Below are 20,060 nucleotides of genomic sequence, written 5' to 3'. Positions count from 1 at the left end.
GATCCATTCGTCTACTGAGGGGCATCTGGCCTGGTTCCAGATTCTCGCTATGACAAATTGTGCTGCGATGAACATTGTTGTGCTGGTGGCATTACTGTGATTTTGTTTGTGGTCTTTTGGATAGATACCCAAAAGTGGGGCTGCTGGGTCATAGGGGAGTTCTATATTTAGCCTTCTGAGGAATCTCCATACTGCTTGCCAGAGTGGATGAACCAGTTTACATTCCCACCAACAATGAAGTAGGGTTCCCTTTTGGCCACATCCCCTCCAACAATTGTTATGGTTAGTTTTCTTGATATATGACATTCTTACTGGGGTGAGATGGAATCTCAATGTTGTTTTGATTTGCATTTCCTTTATGGCCAGTGATGTAGAGCATTTTTTCATATGTCTATTGGCCATTCTCATTTCCTCATCAGAGAAGTTTCTTTGTAAGTCTTTAGCCCACTTGATGAGGGGGCTATTGGTTCTTTGCGGTTTTGTTTTGGAAGAAGGTAATTTTTTTAGTTCTGCATATATTTTAGAGATGAGGCCTTTGTCTGTTGAATGTCCGGTAAAGATCTTCTCCCAGTCTGTGGGCTTTCTGTTTATCTTGAGAGCTATGTCCTTTGCCGTGCAGAAGCTGTGCAGTTTGATGCAGTCCCATTTGTCCAACCTTTCTTTGATTTGTAGCCTTTCTGGGTCTTTGTTAAGGAAGTTCCGTCCTGCGCCAAGGAGCCCAAGTGTTTCTCCTACTCCTTCCTTTAGTGTTTTCAGGGTGTCTGTTTTGATTTCAAGGTCTTTAATCCATTTGGAATTGATTTTGGTGCAGGGTGATATATAAGGATCTAGTTTTAGTTTGTTGCATGTGTTGAGCCAGGTTTGCCAGCACCACGTGTTAAAGAGGCTATCTTTCTTCCATACTATTGTTTTAGCTCCTTTATCAAAGATTAAGTAGGCGTAGTTCTGTGGGTTCATTTCTGGGTCTTCAATTCTGTTCCATTGGTCTTCAGGCTTGTTCCAGTGCCAATACCAAGCTGTTTTTATTACTATAGCTTTATAATACAGCTTGAAGTTGGGTATTGTAATTCCTCCAGCACTGTTCTTTCTGCTTAGGAGTGTTTTTGCTATTCTAGGTCTTTTATTGTTCCATATGAATTTCTGGATTGCTTCCTCTATTTCATTAAAGAATGGTGTTGGGATATTAATGGATATTGCATTGAATTTGTAGATAGCCGTTGGCAATATTGCCATTTTGATTATATTAATCCTCCCAATCCAAGAGCATGGGAGGTTTTTCCATTTCTGTAGTTCTGACTTAATTTCGTTTTTCAAGCTTTCAAAGTTCTCATCAAAGAGGTCTTTCACTTCTCTGGTTAAGGTTATTCAGAGGTATTTTATGTTTTGGGTGGCTATTGCCAAAGGAGTTGTTTTCCGGATTTCAGACTCGGTGTTCAGGTTGTTAGCATAGAGAAAGGCGGTTGATTTTTGAAGGTTTATTTTATATACTGCAAATTTGCCAAAGTTTTGGATCAGCTGTAGTAGCTTGGGGGTAGAGTCTATGGGTTTCTTTAGGTATAGGATCATGTCATCTGTGAAGAGAGAAAGTGTAACTTCATCTTTGCCTATTTGGATCCCCTTTATATTTTCTTCTTGCCTAATTGCTCGGGCTAGGAATTCTAGTACTATGTTGAAGAGGAGGGGAGAGAGTGGACATCCCTCCCTTGTTCCTGATTTTACAGGGAATGGCTTTAGTTTTTCACCATTTAGAGTTATTCTAGCTGTTGGTTTGTCATAAACTGCCTTGATTATATTCAGGAATGTTCCCTGGAATCCCAGTTTTTCCAGGGCTTTTAGCATAAATGGGTGCTGGATTTTATCGAACGCTTTTTCCGCATCCAGAGATAAAACCATGTGGTTCTTTAGCTTGCTCCTGTTGATGTGGTGGGTTACATTAATTGACTTGCGTATATTAAACCAACTTTGCATCCCTGGGATGAATCCAGTTTGATCGTGGTGTATGATTTCTTTGATGACCTGTTGACGTCGAATGGCCAGAATTTTGTTGAGAATTTTTGCGTCTATGTTCATCAGGGAGATCGGTCTGTAGTCTTCTTTCCGTGATGAATCTCTGCCTGGTTTTGGGATGAGGGTTATACTAGCTTCATAGAATGAGTCTGGTAGTGAACGTTCTCTTTCAATTTCATTGAAGAGTTTGAGAAATATTGGTGTGAGTTCTGTTTTGAAGGCCTTGTAGAATTCTGCAGTGAATCCGTCTAGACCTGGGCTTTTCTTGGATGGGCGTTCATTTATTGCCGTTTCTATTTCAATACTGGATATGGGTCTGTTTAGAAGGTTTAAAACTTCATGGTTGAGTTTGGGGATATCAATTTTTTCTAGGAAATCATCCATTTCTTCCAAGTTCTCAAATTTGTTGGCATAAATATTTGCAAAATAGTCCCTTATTATTTCGTGAATTTTGGTTATAACTGTGGTGTTGATAACTGTTTCATCCCTTATCTTGTTTATTTGAGTGTGCTGCCTTCGTTTTTTGGTCAGGTTTGCCAGGGGTCTGTCTATCTTGTTGATTTTTTCAAAGAACCAAGTCTTTGTTTTGTTGAATCTTTCAATATTTTTTTTCGTCTCTAATTGTTTTAATTCTGATTTGATTTTTATTATTTGCTTCTGTCTGTTGACTTGGGGTTTGGCTTGCTGTTCTCTCTCCAGAAAATTAAGGTGCTGCCTTAAATTACTGAGTTGATGTTTCTCCAGTTTGTTGATGTATGTACTCAGAGATATAAATTTTCCTCTGAGTACTGCCTTTGCTGTTTCCCAAAAGAACTGGTACTTTGTGTCCTCAACTTGGTTGAAGTCCATAAACATTTGAATTTCTGTTTTAATTTCTTCAATGACCCACTGATGTTTCAGCAGTGTGTTGTTTAGTCTCCATGAATGGTAGGATTTTCTGTGGTGGCTGTTTGAGTTGAGCTCTAATTTTATTCCGTTGTGGTCTGAGAGAATGCAGGGAATGGTTTTGATACTTCTGAATTTGTACAGATTTTCTTTGTGCCCTAAGATGTTATCTATTTTGGAGAATGTTCCATGTGCTGCAGAGAAGTATGTGTATTCTGTTGTTGCTGGTGGAATATTCTGTAGATGTCGGTTAACCCTAGTTGGTCTCTGCAATTATTAAGTTCTGTGGTTTCTTTGTTCAGTTTTTGGCGTGTTGATCTCTCCAGAGGTGATAGTGGAGAGTTAAAGTCCCCAACTATCAATGTGTTTGGGTCTATGAGTGTTTTTAGAGTCAGCAGTGTTTGTTTGATGATGTTGGATGCTCCTGCATTTGGTGTGTAGATATTTAGGATGGTTATATCTTCCTGTAGGAGACATCCCTTTACTAGTATGTAGTAGCCTTCTTTGTCTCTTCTTACCTTTTTTAATTTGAAGTCAATTTTGTCTGTTAGTAGGATTGCAACTCCAACCTGCTTATTGGGTCCATTTGCTTGATAGATTTGATTGCAGCCTTGCACTTTTAGTAGATGTTTACTTTTGCTGGATAGATGTGTCTCTTGGAGGCAGCAGACAGATGGATCTTGATTTTTGATCCAACTTATGAGCCTATGTCATTTGATTGGAGAATTAAGTCCATTAATGTTGACAGGTAGGATTGAGAGATGATCATTTGTTCCTTTCATTATCACTATCTTGTTTAAAGGGGTGTCTTCCTATTTCTTGATCTGATGTTTACTATTTAGGGTTCATTTCTCTGTCTGTATTGGGATCTTGATTATTTTCCCTGTGTAGTACATCTTTGAGGATTTTCTGTAAAGCTGGTTTGGTGGAGATATATTGTTTCAGTTTTTCCTTACTGTGGAAGACTTTTATTTGATCTTCGGCTATGAATGAGAGTTTGGCTGGGTACCGAATTCTTGGTTTGTAGTTATTTTTATTTAGTGTTTGGTATACTTCATTCCAGGCTCTCCTTGCTTTCATGGTCTCTGCTAGAAGTCTGGGGTAATTCTCATTGCTTTTCCCTTATATGTGATTGTTTTCTTCTCCCTAACAGCTTTAAGGATTCTTTCCTTGTACTCTACTGATCCTGATTTAATCACAATGTGTTGGTGGGATGTCCTATTCTGTTCTGGTCGTTTTGGGGTACTAACTGCTTCTTGTATCTGTATAGGCCTTTCCTTCTGGATATTTGGGAAGTTCTCAGCTAATATTCTGTTAAATAGATTGCCTATCCCATTAACTTCTTTCTCCCAGTTTTCCTCAACACCTATTATTCTTAAATTGGGCTTCCTGATCGCGTCTTGAATCTCCTGTAGGGATCTGTTTTGTTGATTGGACTGAATTTGTATTGATTTTTTATCTTTCTCCATAGAATCTAAGGAATCTTCAGCTCCTGAGATTCGATCCTCTGCTTCAGTTAGTCGGGACTGTAGGCTAGCTACTTGATTTCGAATCTCTTTTCCTTCTGACTGGTCTTTCCTGATGATTTCCATGTCATTTCTTAGGTCTTGTATGGACTTCTTTACTTCATTAACTTCATTATTTTGGTTTTGATTGTTGTCTCTCTGATCTATCAGCTGGGTAGCTATCTTTTCATTTGACTCTTGAAGTTCATTTATCTATTTGTGGATGCCATGAAATTCTCCATCAATTTTTGCTTTGCCTCCTCACGCTCTAGAATAATTGACTGAAGAGATTCAAACTTTTCATTTATCATGTTTATCAGTAGACTTTGTAGAACCTTTTGGGGGTTCTCTTCTATGTCTTTGATTGACTGCTCTGCTTCCTGCTTGTTTTGAGTGGGGGATAGGACTTCATTGTTTGCCATCTTTCTTGTGTTTCTTCTGCCCATTTGAATTGGGAATGCCAGTCTACCAGCACCTGTGAGCACCATTTAAGACCCAAAGCAGCCCTTATCAAGATATCTTGTGTAAATCTTACAAGTTCACAATTATATACAGATAACTTGTAAACCTGTCTTTAAAGTTAGATTTGGTGTTCCTAAAGAATACAATTTCAATATAACAACCGATCCTGGGCCCTGTATTCAGTAGTTACTGATTTACTGTTACAACCTTATACGCAATTCTTGTTTTTATATTAAATTCTTTTAGGACTGGCTTTCTCTATGAACCTCTTTGATTAACTCAGATTAAGCTGGTATACCCTCTATCCAATAACTAGGAGTCAATGGAACCTGGAGGTCCAGGCAGTAAGTCAGGAGGGTAAGTTGGAGGTAATAAAGAGAATAGAGTAAAATGTATTGGGGGGCTGGTGGTGATTTTGGTTTAGTTTCAGTGATGTGGAAATGTGGAGAAGAGTAGAATCAGTAGAAAGAACAAGGTTAAAATGACAGACAATTGAGAGTTAGCTGAAAAGAGTGGAGCTGTTGTTCATAGGAAAGTAATTTTTAAAGAAAGAGAACACAAAGAGAGAAATAAAGTAAAAATACTGGAAGACAGATACACAAAACAGAGAAATATTATTTAAAAAAGAAGAAAAAGTAAATAAAAAGGGAAAACAAAACAGAGAAGGAACAACCCAAACAAACAAACAAACAAACAAAAACTTTTTAAAACAAACAAATAAAAAACAAACAGACAAAAAAAAACCAACGATGTTTCAGATGTGAAAAAATTAAAAAGAAAATTTTTTTAAAAAAAGTTTAAAAAATGTTTGAAAAGAAAAAAAAATGGAGTCCTCCTTGTTTGGGTGGTCTTCCCCCAGTCTCTGGTTTCATTGCAATGGTCTGCAGTCTATTTTCCTGATTGGCTGGTTTGACTTGATTTCAGTATGCTAGGGGTGGATCTGTTCTGACTCTTCTCCCCTGTTGGTACAATCCTGGGTCTCTGAGGTTCGCACAGCTTGCAGGTGGGCCTTGGCTTCCTCTGTAGATGGGGACGTGAGCAGTCTCAGGAACTGTGGCTCCTCTGTCTGCTGTGGGGCTGCTGCCTTTGATGCCTGGATTTGAATAGTCTGTGGACTCAGCAGGGCGGGGCGCCTCTGGCCTGTTTTGCTTGGCTGAGAGTTGCTTGCCTGGGGGAGGCAGCCTCCTTGGCGAAGGTGGCTATGGAATGCAGCTCCATTGAGTGCTGGGAATTGGGCTTCCTCTGTGACGGGACCATTTAGCTGTCCCAGGAACTGTTTGTTCCCCCTTCTGGTGTTTCCGTGCCGCCAGTAGCTGCTTGCAGCTTTCGCTTAAAATTTAGAAAATCCGGCGGGCAGGACAGGGAACCTCTGGCTAAGCCGCTGCCCAAGACTCACCTCCCACCAGGGCAGGGGGCATTTTCCTGGGCGGAGATGGCTGTCATTGTTCGGTCCCTCCTGCCCTTTTCAAAGATGGCCCGCTTCAGTTCCAATCTGGTCTGACCCTATGCCAGTGGCAAAGATGGCACTTTTCTCTGGTGGTGGAGGAAGGGCTGCCTTCCAGAAGCTGCTCTTTGGGCGCTAGTGAGAATATCTTTCGTGGGATACTCACGCTTTCTCTGTGATTTCAGGTCATCCGTGCTCAGCCGCCATCTGGAGGATTTCTCTTCAGTCTATGCTGTGTGCTTTAGCTGTGCGGAGTGCAGGTTGCTGTGCCGGGTGGTGTGCCGGCACCGGCACTGGCACGGCGGCGGGATGCCGCCTGGAGGTCAAATCTGTGTTTTCAGACGAGCAAAGTGGGTTTTTCCTTCCTGGCCAGAATCCCTGTACTGTTAGAACTTACTCTGGCTGTCTTTCTAGGAGGAAAAGTTTCTATGGGGTGAGAAAACTGCAATGTCAGAAGGAGCTCAGCTAGAGCTCTACTGCTCCTCCACTGTCTTCCCGGAAGTCTGATATATAATTCAAATAACTGAATCTGAGGAACATAAAGAAAAAAGAATGAAGAATACTAAGCAAAGCCTCAGAGACATGTGATGCAATCTACTCTACTCAAATATGCAATTGATCGTTTCAGAGGAGACAAGAAAGGATTAGAAAAGAATATTTGAACAAATGGTGATCTAAATGTTCCTAATTTAGTAAAAACCATTGAACTACACATGCAAGAAGTTTAACCATTTACATATAGTAACAAAAATACGCACACATCTAGGCACTCATACTCAAACTAATGAAAATCAGAGACAGTTTGGAAAGCATTAAATATTTGATAACGGCTAGAGGTGTGTCTCAGAGGGGTGACTGCTTAGTAAGCAGGAGGCTTAGAACTGCCAATTTTTTTAAATGATTTCATAAAATAGACAGACACATTATCACCAGAGACCGTAAAAGCCAGATGATATTTGATAAACTAAAGAAAGTCAACACATAATTTTCAAGATGTTTCTTCAAAACTAAAAAATAAATATATGCATTGAAAACTCACAAAAACCTAGGAGAAATCATCATTAACAAGTGTATGCTGTAAGAATTACTTAATATTCTTTATGTTGAAGTGAAATAAAAGTAAATAATAATTTAAATCACAAACCAAGTAAACAAAATATTCATTCCAATATTACAAACAGAAAAACATTCAAAACTAGTCTTGCTGATCACTGGTAGCTCATACTTGTAATCCTAGCTTCTCAGTAGGGTAGGATTTGAGAATCACAGACAAGAAAGTCTGTGAGACACTATCTCCACTCAACTACAAATAAAGCTGGAAGGGGAACTATGGTCCTAATGGTACAGTGCTTCCCTTGATCAAAAGAAGCTCAGGGACAGTGACCAGGCCTTGAGTTCAAGCCCAAGAACAGGAAAAAATTATTTTTTTTAAAAAAAAACTTGTCAAGTTACAAGCAAAATACCAGACTTGGTTAAAAATTATTACTACTTCATTCTCTCTTCCCCCAAATTTGCTTCAAAAGTAATAGGAGTGATAGTAAAGACTCATTGTGTATCATACATTCTTCTGATGTAATTTCTATGTATGAAATTCTTTATCATCAGAGATTATTGCACCACTTAACAAATTGGACTTGGAGAATAAAATGAAAAAGAAAATTTTCTTAGGTTTCATAATACCAAGAGGAAAATTTAATTTTTATCAGAAGATAGCTTATAAAATCTATGTTCCTAAGCACTATTATACAACTCAAAAAATAAATATAAGAAATATATGATTATCACAAATCTGACGTGTAAAGACTTTTATATAAGACAAGTTTGATTTAAGAGAAGTATTATAGAAGAATAAAAGTTCAATTTATAATATTGAAGTGGCAATTCTGCAGTGATGTAAGTGTAATACATCTCTATGAAAAAAAGCAACATCAGTGAGGTCTAAGAGCATATGAATATTTAAGCAGGAATTATTTGAAGCAAATTGCAAGGAAGATAAAAATGCATTTTGGAAACTCATGCAACAAGATTTGAGCAAATTTGTCTTCTCAATTTTATTTTTGCCTATTCTGTTTTAAGTTTCCTTTTCATTTGTTTAATTTTGTTTTATGAACTTTGCATTGTATATTCTTCACAAGTTCATGATCCTTAGAAATTCATGATAGTTTTCATAAAGTATATTGCTCATATTTTGTTTAATATGTATCTTCAAATTAAGCTTATTCTTGTACTTCAATAATTACTAATATGTATTGTTTTATTCACTCATTTACTTTCATACTTCTAAGTAAATTATATTTTCATCATAAATAAAGTCTTGAAGTCTATTCTGCTGCTACTGGCTTCAAATTATAATCTTTTGATTTCAGTCTCCTAAGTAGCTAGTATTACAGACATGAGCCTTTGGAACCCATCTAGTTTTCCTTTTCTTGATATATTTTGACTGATATATTTGACTGTGTTTCATCTTCCCTCTGAAAATTTGAAGAATGTAATTTTATTGTATTTTACCCTCGACTGTACATCTAATGCCATGGATTTTGTTTTATTGTTATTGTAAAGGTGATGTACAGAGGGGTTACAGTTTCAAAAGTCAGGTAATGAGTACATTTCTCTTTAAACAGTTTTACCTCTTCCTTTATTTTCTCTCAGTTTTCCCTCCCAGTCCCCCTTCCCCACAAGTTGCAAAATTAATTTTTAACATTGTGTCTAGTGAATATCACTGCTGAATTTTTTTTGAACTTAGGGCCTGGGCACTGTCCCTGAGCTCTTCAGTTCAAGGATAGTGTTCTAGAGCCACAACACCACTTCAGTTTTTTGGTGGTTAATTGAGGATAAGAGTTCCACAGATTTTCCTGCCCAGGGTTGGCTTTGAATTGCAATTCTCAAATCTCATCCTCCTGAGTAGCTAGGATTTCAGGTATGAGCCACCAGCACCTGGAAAAATAACTTTTATGATATTAGAAACGTTATGTGATTTCAACTTCCTCTGTACCCTTTATCTTGGCTTTTTAGTTCATTTATAGCAGTGTATATTTCCAAGGTTATTTTTTGTACCATAGCTGAAGTTTGAACTCTGGGTATAGGCGCTATATTTGAGCTTTTGTGACCAAGTTTAGGCTGTATCACTATTTCAGGGCCTTTTTGTTGTTGATGATCATGGAGTGTGAACTTGGGGCCTGAGTGGTGTCCCTGAACTCTTGCTCATGGCTAGTGTTTTACCACTTTGAGTTACCATGTCACTTCCAGGTTTCTGGTGGATAATTGGAGAGAAGAATCTCAGACTTTCCTGTGCAGGGTGGCTTGGAATCACAGTCCTCAGATCTCAGTCTCCTGAGTCGCTAGGATTATAGATGTGAGCCACTGGCCTCCATTTTTATCTTTTATTTTTTGTAAAGTGGAGATCAGGGTTTCACAGACTTTCTTGTCCAGGCTGGCTTCTAAACACGATCTTTAACTCAAGACCTCCTGTGTAGTTAGGATAACAAGCATGAACCACCAGCTATTTTCAAATTTTTAATACTCACATTTAATGCTAACCTTACAATATCATAGTTTTGGGGTCGGCCAAGGAATATTTAGCTTCCAGTCACAGAAACACACTTATACAGGCAACTTCTTTTTATATTTATTCAGTTCACTGCTATTTTTATCATCAAATTTAGTAAAATTTGCTTATTTCTAGAGCTAATTAGCACTGATTAATTAAGACATTCAGGCTTAACAAGATTTTTTTTTATTTTTGTTTTTGGCTATTTTTTAGTTGTATCAGTGTGAAAGATTGGAGGATGAATGAACAATTTTTATCTTTCCAGAAAACTCACTTTTCAGAGATTTCTTTCCTCTTGATATAAGGGCATGTAGAGCTCTTCTTAAAATTTTCATTTTTCTTATATTCATTTCCCTTTCAGTATCTTCACAGAACCACCCTGAATGGAATTCAAATAGTAATTATCTACCAGCATTTATATTCATTGATCTCTCTTGATCTTGGATGATGTATTACAGAATGTATAGTAAGAGATTGTATCTGTTTTAGTCCTGATATTATATATTCACATTTAGGTGGTTTTAAAAAATCATCTTGTGATCTGGCTTTACTTTCTTACTGAAGTCCACACACATTGTACATGCTAAAGAATCATTGGATGGATATAAGCATGGAAGCATGGATAGAAGCAAGGAGAAAAACATCTTGAAAGATGATTAGAGAAGATTAGAAAAATCAGCTAGGAGACTGTTCCTTCTATGCTGATCAGAAATGGTGGTGACATTTGCTGTATTGTTTATACAGGAGGAGAAGAAAAGTGGTTAATATTCTGGGATACACTTTGGGATAGGAATTGACCAGACTTTGAGCCTGGATATGGAGATAAACTGTCAGCTTATTGCTGGGGTTTGGGGAGGAATGGGGCAGATCAACTAACTGGATGGGTGGAAATGGTCAGATCCAAAAATAAAGAATAGAGGAAAAAGAGAAAAAAATGGGAAGAATAATAAGAGAAAAATTAATAAGTTTTAGATGGCTGAATGATATCCAAGCAGAGCCCGGGGGGAGGGAGGGAACATTTCAATTGGAAGATAATTTTGGAATAAGACAGTAGATGCTTGTCATTTGAAGACAAGGAAACTGTCTTCTTTTTAAAACCTAGGGCCACACGTTAAGAGTAAATGAGATTATTCACAGTCTTGTTACTTCCCCTTTAAATGGTCTCCCCCCACCTTGGTGAAATAGTTCAGACCACATGGGAGTGGCAATAATTCAGAGGCATTATTCTCTCACTTTCTGCTCAAATGGAAAATTCTCATAAAGAATTTGGTTGCTATGTTACCTCTCAAAAACTGAAACTAGGACTTTTCCTCTCAGACATGGCAGCTCATAATATTGGCAGATCTTCCTGGTGAAATTAAAACTTGGGTAAACCCTGGAATGGGTCTGAGAGTAATGGTGGATACTGAAGTGAATCTGATGTAGTGGTACCTCCAGACCACCACTGAAAGAACCACCGTGCTGAAAGAACAGGAACATAATATGTCATTGAAAAAAGAAATGGATGAAGAGCAATGGGACCAAACAGGGATGACTAGAGAAATTGAGGTAATTCATAGATGTTTAAATGACATAGCTAGACAAGTAACTGATCTAAATAAATATGTTGAAACCTTATTTGGGAAAGTATATGAAGAGATTCATAGAGTCTCTTCAAAATTTACAGTTTTACAAGAAAATGTGACCCAATTAACTGATGTTATTACTGCTAAGCATGCAAATGAAGGGTTAACAATGCAAGTTGGAGAATTAGGGAATACTTTTCCAAGTACAACTATCCGAGCACAGCAAATATGCGCCTTGAATTCAATATTTCTTAACACATATGAAAGTTACAGTGATGATGTAAAGATATCATCTGTTACCACAGGTAATTCTTACCACTTGGATGAACTAAAAGGTTTAATTTCTCCTGATACTTCTTTCCAATTATGTTCATCTTGTCCCAAGCTTTGGGAAGAAAGGAATATAGCAAAAAATAAAGGACATAAGATGGAAATGTTTTTGGAGAACAAGAAGGACTTACATCATTACAATGACTCAAAACATTTACCACAATTTCAACCAAGGGGCGATAATGTTCCAGCTGCTTGTGACAAGATGTTTCATTCATATGTCAATCAATCATCTGAAAATTCTGCATTTGCCACTTTAGAGTCTAGTAAAATCAGCACTCTTCTAACAAAAGTTGTAGGAAAAGCATTATCCAGTGCTTTGCACCCAGAGTGTTGTGCGACAGGAGATAGGGAAAATTCATGTGTCTATGTCAGTTATGGAATCGGAAAGAGGGAAGTAGAACCCCAACCTCCAAATCATCATGTAAAAGCAGAAGTGCTTATGAATCCTAAAGCACCAGCCTCGTCACCTCCACCACGATTTAATTGGTTAGCTGGATTAAGGGCTTCAAAGGGGTCAGAAATTCCAGCAACCATTCAACCTCCAACTAAAGCATCATTACTTATTTGGAAACATACAACAGCAGCAATAGCAACAGCAGCAACACCATCAGCAGCAGCAGAATCTTGTTGCCTACAATCTACTCCTTATACAGACACTCCAATTACACCACCAAAAGCAGAATTCTGCCCTATAGTACCAGAATCTTTTATGTATTCTGAATTGAAACCAAATGACCAAAATCCACAAGGTAAAAGAATGACTTCACATTTATACCCTTCTTCTGTTATAGATGGTACCCATTATGCTTTATGTGAGCAACCACAAACCTCTTCAGTTTTTCAACCTGTGTCATCTTCTGTTTCCCAGTCACCTTTACTTGCAAAATCAGCAATATCTTCATTTCCATCAAAACTTAAGTCTTCACATCCACCATTACCACAAAATTTGATTCTCTCTACAGCACAGTCTTCAATAGCACCACAACAAAGATCTTTAACTTCACAAAGGTCAACTTCAGTTCCAGTATCATCAGTATCTTCATGTTCACGATCATCAATATCTGCATTCCCATTACCAAAAGAAGTACCAAGCCCATTTTCAGGACACTTAAATGAACAATTAGAAAGCACTCGAGTTGAAAAACCCACAAGAAATTTGAATCCACAACAATTGCCATCACCAGATTTTAAATTAACAGAATATTCCATTCTACAGCCATTGTTTTCTTTTACTCAACCAACACCTGCCATTTCAAGAAACACCAAGAGCCATTCGACTTTCCAGTATTCACTAAGGAAGTTTCCTTCTGGTTTAAATGAACCTCCTCCATCAGTTTTTCCAATACTCAGTACAACCAGGAGTGATTTGATGGAAGCAGTAAGAAAAGGAACTGTGTTACACAAGCCTGAAGATCAGTGTTTACCAGAAGCAAGAGTTAATCCATTTGAACATGAAATGAATGTTATCCTGACTCGTCGTAAGGCTATGGGATATAGTTCAGAAATATCAGATAGTGAAAGTGACTGGATGGAGGAAAAGTAAGCAAATAAATCCAAGCAACATAAAACTAACATCTATTGTGTTTTATTGTATTTTTCCCTTAGAATTAACCATTAGCTCTGTTTTGTTCCCCCCAAGAAAAATAATCAGCATGAAATCCTCAGTATATTACAATTTTTAAGGAGGTAATTTGCTGAATTAAACAAAAACATTAAGAACACAGAATACTTTTTATACAGCACAGTTTAATTGGGACTATGATGGTTAAATAGGTTGTTGGTAAAAATATTTATTAAAATTCATTCAATAGAAACAAATATTAAATATCTGTCATTGTATTTACATGAATGAAAATAGAAATTTATATGTATGGGATTATTGATTGCTTTTATTCCTTATTAGCACAAATTAACTATAAAATGGATTTACAGTGTGTATTTCTACAACATATATTTATTAAAATTCCTGGTTTATAAAGTTATTTTATTCCACTTCAAAGCATGCTTAACCCAAACATTTAAAATTCTGGTCTTCATAGTTTCTATTGTGGATGATCCTCTTGTATCCCTTTCCTGTGGTTTTACCTGCAGTATCAGTGTATCTTATCTGAGTACATTGGAAACTGTATATACTGCTATTAGAACTAGGAAAGTGAAAAGGAATATCAAAATTGAGAGACAAAGGATAAAAAGACAAACAACTACAAAAGCAATACTTGCAAAACCATTTGGTGTAAACCAAGTGAACAACTCATGGGGGGAAAGGGATAGGGGGAGGGGGAAGGGGGATGAGAGAGGAGGTAACAGTACAAGAAATGTACTCAAGGCCTAACATATGAAACTGTACCTCTCTGTATATCACTTTGACAATAAGTAAGAAAAAAATTCTGGTCTTATTTACTTGGGTGTACTCAGAAAGCATAAATTAAACTTATGGTTCTGAATATTCCTCAAGGAATAGGTAGAATGAATATTACCAGTTCTCTTTTTAATTTGCAGGCTTTTTTTGGTAGGCCTGGGACTTGAATTCAGAGCTTCGGTGCTATCCTTGAGTTTTTCACTTTTTTGTTTTTATGTATTCATTGAGCTGGTTGGGAGTTTGAACTCAGGGCCTGGGTGCTGTCCCTGAGATTTTGTTCTCAAAGATAGTGTTCTACCACTTGAGCCACAGATCTACTTCTGCTTTTTTGATGATTAATTGGAGATGAATGTCTCATGGATGTTCCTGCCTGGGGTGGCTTCAAACCATGATCCTCGGATCTCAATCTCCTGAGTATCTAGAAATAGCTTAAGAAGTAGCTTAAGCCACTAGTGCCTGCCTGTTATTTGGGTTTTTTGTTCATTCTTATGTGATCTTATTTACTGGAGATATTTGCTTACTTCTAATTACAATTTTCAAAATAGCACATCTCATTATAACAACTTTCAATAAGTAATTGAAAAATAAAATAATAAATTATTTTTAAAAGTCACAGCCATGAGACTGTGTCAACTTGCTTAAAAGATTATTATAAAAATTTTTCACTATAAGAAACCCTAAAATCCAAAGGTATGGGAAAGATGTCAAGTTCCTAGACAATACTGGAGTGAGGCTAAGCAATCAACAAAGATGGTGAGGAACAGGAACCAGAGTAACAGGAATTGATCACAGAATCCAGAATATGAATGTTTAAGGAACAGTGAGCTATATCATATTCTGCAGATAATAAGAGTAAAATGAATGCTTGTTTTAGTGTAACATAGGCCTACTGATTGTGACAATAACACTTTCATTGGAAAGGCAAGAGGCCAGTAATGACTTTGAAGTGGTTTATGTCATCATGTGACATGAGGAAGTGGTTTAGATAAATGTGTTTTCTATACCAAACAATGATGAGACATAGAGGAGGTGGTAGCTAAAACGGTATGTACTGTCACTGGGAGTATAGAAGGCTGGAAGCAGTCTGTGTTGAGGACAATGATGGAGAATATAGAGGGAAAAAAAAGACATTCTGTTATTCACATGGTGATAACTTAAGAAGTAAAATAATAATGCAAGGGCATAATGACCTGAAGGACCTAACTTCTTCTAGGTGCTATCCCATAAAAGTTCCCCCACTTCTCAACAGCACCAAACTGATATCCATGTATTCTACACAAGGGTTTGGAGGAACATTCTAGATTTAGACTGTAGTATTCTGCTCTACTTCACCAAAGGCTTATGTTCAATAAAAAAAGAAAAGTACATTTAATCCATTGTCAAGGATCCTCACAAGCTTTAAAAATGGATTTAATCTAAGTCCAAGTCTAAGGTCTTTCTTGAGACTCAAAGCAAATTGAGCTGTGAGAGCTTGCAGAAAAAGCAAGGCACTATGCACTTCATTTTGCAGGAGAGCTGATCCTCAGGCTTGAATTCAGTGCCTGGGCAATGTCCCTAACGATTTTTGCTCAAAGATAGCACTTTACCATTATAGTTCCACAGCTGCATACCTCTAACATACAATGGTGTAGCAATGGTGTAGATAAACATACCCATTCTACAAGGGAATAATATGAAAATAATAAGAAAAAATGGACTGATCAAGTCAATATTGCTTGTTGCATATCTGAGTTGTGGGACACATGCTGGTGGTATGTGAATACCAAACATCTCTAGCATCATTCCTTCTCATGTGCTGATTATATCGTTCATATTTCCTGTCTAGGACCAACTTATTCTTCTTATAGTTTCCCTTGGCGTTCCTTTCACATTCTGAGAATCTTTAAATTCCTGGGATATGTGCTTCAGCTGTAGGTGCACATCTTTCTGGGACTCTGATCCTGCCATGCCATGAACGACTTTACAGGTCTACTTTGAAATCATAGTGGAAGACTTCATGATCCAATAACTCTTGTGTTTCGGAAGACTGCAAGGCTAGTGTCACATGGATGAGAGCAAGATATGCCTGCACAAGTTCTACCTGATTCTGCTTGGACTATGGTTACTGTAGCCTCTGATTGACTTGGTAGCTATACATATGAAAGGAATTCCCTTTGCTGCCCAATGTGATCAAGGAAACTCAGGGGGTCTTTTAAAATGACATTTTTAAAGGAATTTACACTTTCATACCCTTAAGCCTTCTGTAGGTAGAGCCTGCTGATTTCTGAGGTGTCTTTCTTATTGGGCTGACACAAAGTATTTGGTAATATTTTAATGATGTTAATCTCTTTAACAACAGTATTTTCCTTGTTCACAACTTTAAATGCCTACTGTGGCCAAATTGAATTTTATTACATTTTTTATTCTAGTATTCCTCTTTATGTTTTGTGCTGGTACTGGGGCTTGAACTGTGGGCTTGGACTCTGTTCCTTATCCCTTTTGCTCAAGGGTAGTATCTGGCCCTTGAGCCATACATCCACTTCTGCTTTTTTTGGCTGGTTAATTAAAAATAAGAATTCCATGTGCTTCTCAGTACCAGCTGGGATGAAACTGTGACCCCTCGATACTAACCTTATGAGAAGCTAGAATTAAAAATATGAAGTACTGGCACCTAGCTTCTGCTACTTTTCTTAACTTCTATTTCTCACTGTAAATCTAGCTGTGAATCTGCAGTGATAGCCTTCCCACTGCTGCATGATGAACTGTCTTGTTATTTCATCTGCTTGATAATATAGACCATCATTTTTAAACTGCCCCATAGAAAGTCTTAGGCCATAAAGAATAGACTGAGTATAACATGAATGGCCTAATTTTCAACTGTCTTCATTTCCATCTGAACCCACATGGGCTTAGCCTTACTCTCTGCATTCCTATCATTCTGTCTCATCTCTTACAGAGTCCTCCATTAACCTTAGAATCCCAGTTCTTTGCTTGATTCTCCAAGCTTTTCCAAATTCTTCCCACAAACAAATTCTAAAAGCTTCTAAGCCACACTGGCTTTGGTATAATCTCAGCAATGACTGTATTCCTTGTAGCATTTTTTAGCTAGCTTTCTTTCACTGAGACGAAATCTGAGATGTGTATAATTAAAACAATAAAAATTATTTTGAGCCAGATACAAGTGTCTCATGCCTATAACCATTTCTACTCACAAAGATGAGACCATTATAGTTTGAATCAAATCTGAGCAGAAAATGCTCTGAGACTTTGTCTCCAAAATAACCAGCCAAAAGCACAGATGGAGGTGTGGACTGAGTGATTTGTGCCTTCCTAATGATCAAGCAAACTGACATAGGAGTAGCCAATAAAAATGTTTTAAATTGTCTATGGTTTCCAAGCTTTTAGGCCATACTTGTTTGTATCAATTGTTTTGGGTCTGTGCTTACAAAATACCTTATGAGAGGAGAATTTGGTAAAGTCTTTTTGTATGGAGTAACTTAAAAATGCTTTTTCTTGATCTGTAAATTAAGTAAAAGCTGAACATTCAGATCCTGCCCCTATTTTGCATTTGTGCCTTTTGATCACAATCATTCCCTTCTGTAGTCGCTTTAGAACTATCTTGGGCTCTGCCAGAACAGACTCACTCATAATCAACTAGTGAAAAAGAGACAAACTGCCCCATCAGACAGATAATTTCACCTTACCGTCATCTTGAAAATAAAGTCAAAAGCTACACGTCATCTGTCAGGCTTCCAGAGCTAAACACTGAGTTGATGGTCAACCAGGCCATGCTGTTTCCTCATTATCTGTCCCCAATTCTCCTACATAAAGTAAGGTCAGTTTCTGTACCCTGGAGGATGGGTGAAGAAGATGGAGTGAAATGCTGTCTTGCCAAGTAATAGATCTCCTTCTTCTGCTTTGCACCATGCCTCTTTATTTGGAATAAAAGTATAAGTAGCCCGACTTCATGTGGGAATTCTAGTCTGAGAACTGATAAGACAGTTGGATTTTCACCCCATAGAGGTCATAGGGAGAGAGAGAAAGACAGAAACAGAGACAGAAATAGACAGAGACAGAGATACAGAGACATACAGACAGACAGATAGATACAGAGACAGACAGACAGACAGACAGACAGACAGATAAATAGATAGATAGATAGATAGATAGATAGATAGATAGATAGATAGATAGATAGATAGATAGATAGACAGATAGATAGATAGAGGCAGAGAGAGGGAGAGAGAGAGAAGAGTAGCGGAGAGAGAGGGGGAAGAGCAGGGAAGAGAGAGAGAGAAAGAGAGAGAGAAAGAGAGAGAGAGAGCTCCAATCCTTGAACACACTAGGTCTTTGGGTACCATCACAAATCTAAACTATAGCAGAATGGTGATATTAAGAATAAAGAATCTCCTGAATTTCAACTGAGGTATTATTTGCCCCCATTGTGTAGAAGCAAATTTCCCCTTGGTCCTCAGGATCAATTACCTCAGTGTACACAGTAATTCTCTACTCTTTGATGATTCAGTTGCACGAATAGCCTCAAATATCCTGGTTACACTCTTTTTTTTTACTTTAACAAACCATTTTTCTATTTTAAGCACTATTCTCTACAAGTTATTAATACAAATGAAAAACAAAACTTAAAAAATGGTATGTTTTTTAAAGAGCTCTGATAGTTTTTCTACTCTTATATATTAGAACTATACAGAGAGATGATTATACCTACCCATAAAAATTTGACATTTATTTTCACTCATTTTCTTGGTACAGATTAACAATGGACTGATTCATTCTTTTATTTTTTTCTACATTTACAAAAGGTAAAAATCTGTGTTACATTCCTGTTATGGAACAAAATTAAAGTTAATGGCTTGAATTAGATTAGACAATCAGTTTTGACATCATATATATATATATGTTGCTCACACTTTGTAAAAGCTGGTAATAACATGGTGATTTATCTAGGAAGGCCACTGTGGTTTGCTTCATGGCACAAGGCGGTCCTGAGTAGCCAAGTGGCTGTGCCCACAGGTAAAGTCTGGATGGCCATGATAAAAGGTATGGTCTTCAGCTTTTAGGTTCGCTAACTTGTTTTCGTCAGTGTGCCCAAACTTCTTCAGGCTGAGAGAGCTAATGTACTGTAAGGAAGTAAGGAGAGTAAAAACTATAGAAAGTAAAGAGACAGCCGAGCTACTGGATACTTTAACTATTTTTACTTTTACTATTGCTAATTTTTATAACTACCCTAAAAGGAAAAAGCTCTTAACCATTCCCATCAAAGAGATGATAAAGTGGGACTTGGGGTATCTAAGTACTTATACAGTGGGTGGCAGAGCCAAGGTTTATATTCTTATCTTCTGCCTAGTTCTGGTGCTCTTTCAAGCTGCCCCTGGTTACAGTCTTAACTTACAATTCAGAGCATTGGCCACTGTGTTTTCTGCTGAAGAATTGTTTTCCTTCCAACAAACCATTAAGAATAAAGTTCAGAGACAGAAAACAAAATGGTACTGGGTCTGTAAGGTCAATACACAATGATAATCATTCCCGTTTCTATGAGGAATTTACCAGATCTGTGAATCCTTGGGTGAGATAATTAGAAAAGGGCATCTAGGTTGTACTCTGATTGGGAGAACACAGAACCTCCTGAGGTTACTTGCATGGACTTTCAAGGAAATGCCAATGAAACTGTCTTCTCAAGGCCATTCCACCCACCTATTTCAGCATGGTGGATGGCATGTTAATATTTATGTATTTCTTGGACCTATGTCCACTGCCATATGCTGTTTTCTTAGCTGTGAAGTGAGAATTTTGAGAATTGGTAGTGTGTAGAATAGCACAATGACTAATGAGGCATCCAATATTTCCATAAGTAGTTGTTTTGCTATAAGCATTGCAGGAAGAGAAGGCAAATCCTTACCCAGAGGAAGTATTTACTGCCAGAAGACAATTGATGCCTTCCTTTTCCAGGGTAGAA

General features: G+C 37.5%; 1 protein-coding gene across 1 annotated transcript; it reads left to right on the top strand.

The window, feature by feature from the left end:
* Nucleotides 1–11,332: 11,332 nt before the first annotated feature.
* Nucleotides 11,333–13,291, top strand: LOC125343046 (wiskott-Aldrich syndrome protein family member 1-like). Its single transcript, XM_048335357.1, has one exon. The coding sequence runs from the start codon at nucleotides 11,333–11,335 to the stop codon at nucleotides 13,289–13,291; it is 1,959 nt and encodes a 652-aa protein (XP_048191314.1).
* The last annotated feature ends 6,769 nt before the right edge of the window (nucleotides 13,292–20,060 follow it).

The sequence above is a fragment of the Perognathus longimembris genome, chromosome 28 (assembly GCF_023159225.1).
Source record: "Perognathus longimembris pacificus isolate PPM17 chromosome 28, ASM2315922v1, whole genome shotgun sequence".
NCBI classification, from domain to species: Eukaryota; Metazoa; Chordata; class Mammalia; order Rodentia; family Heteromyidae; genus Perognathus; species Perognathus longimembris.
This window is presented reverse-complemented; position numbering and strand designations above follow the sequence as displayed.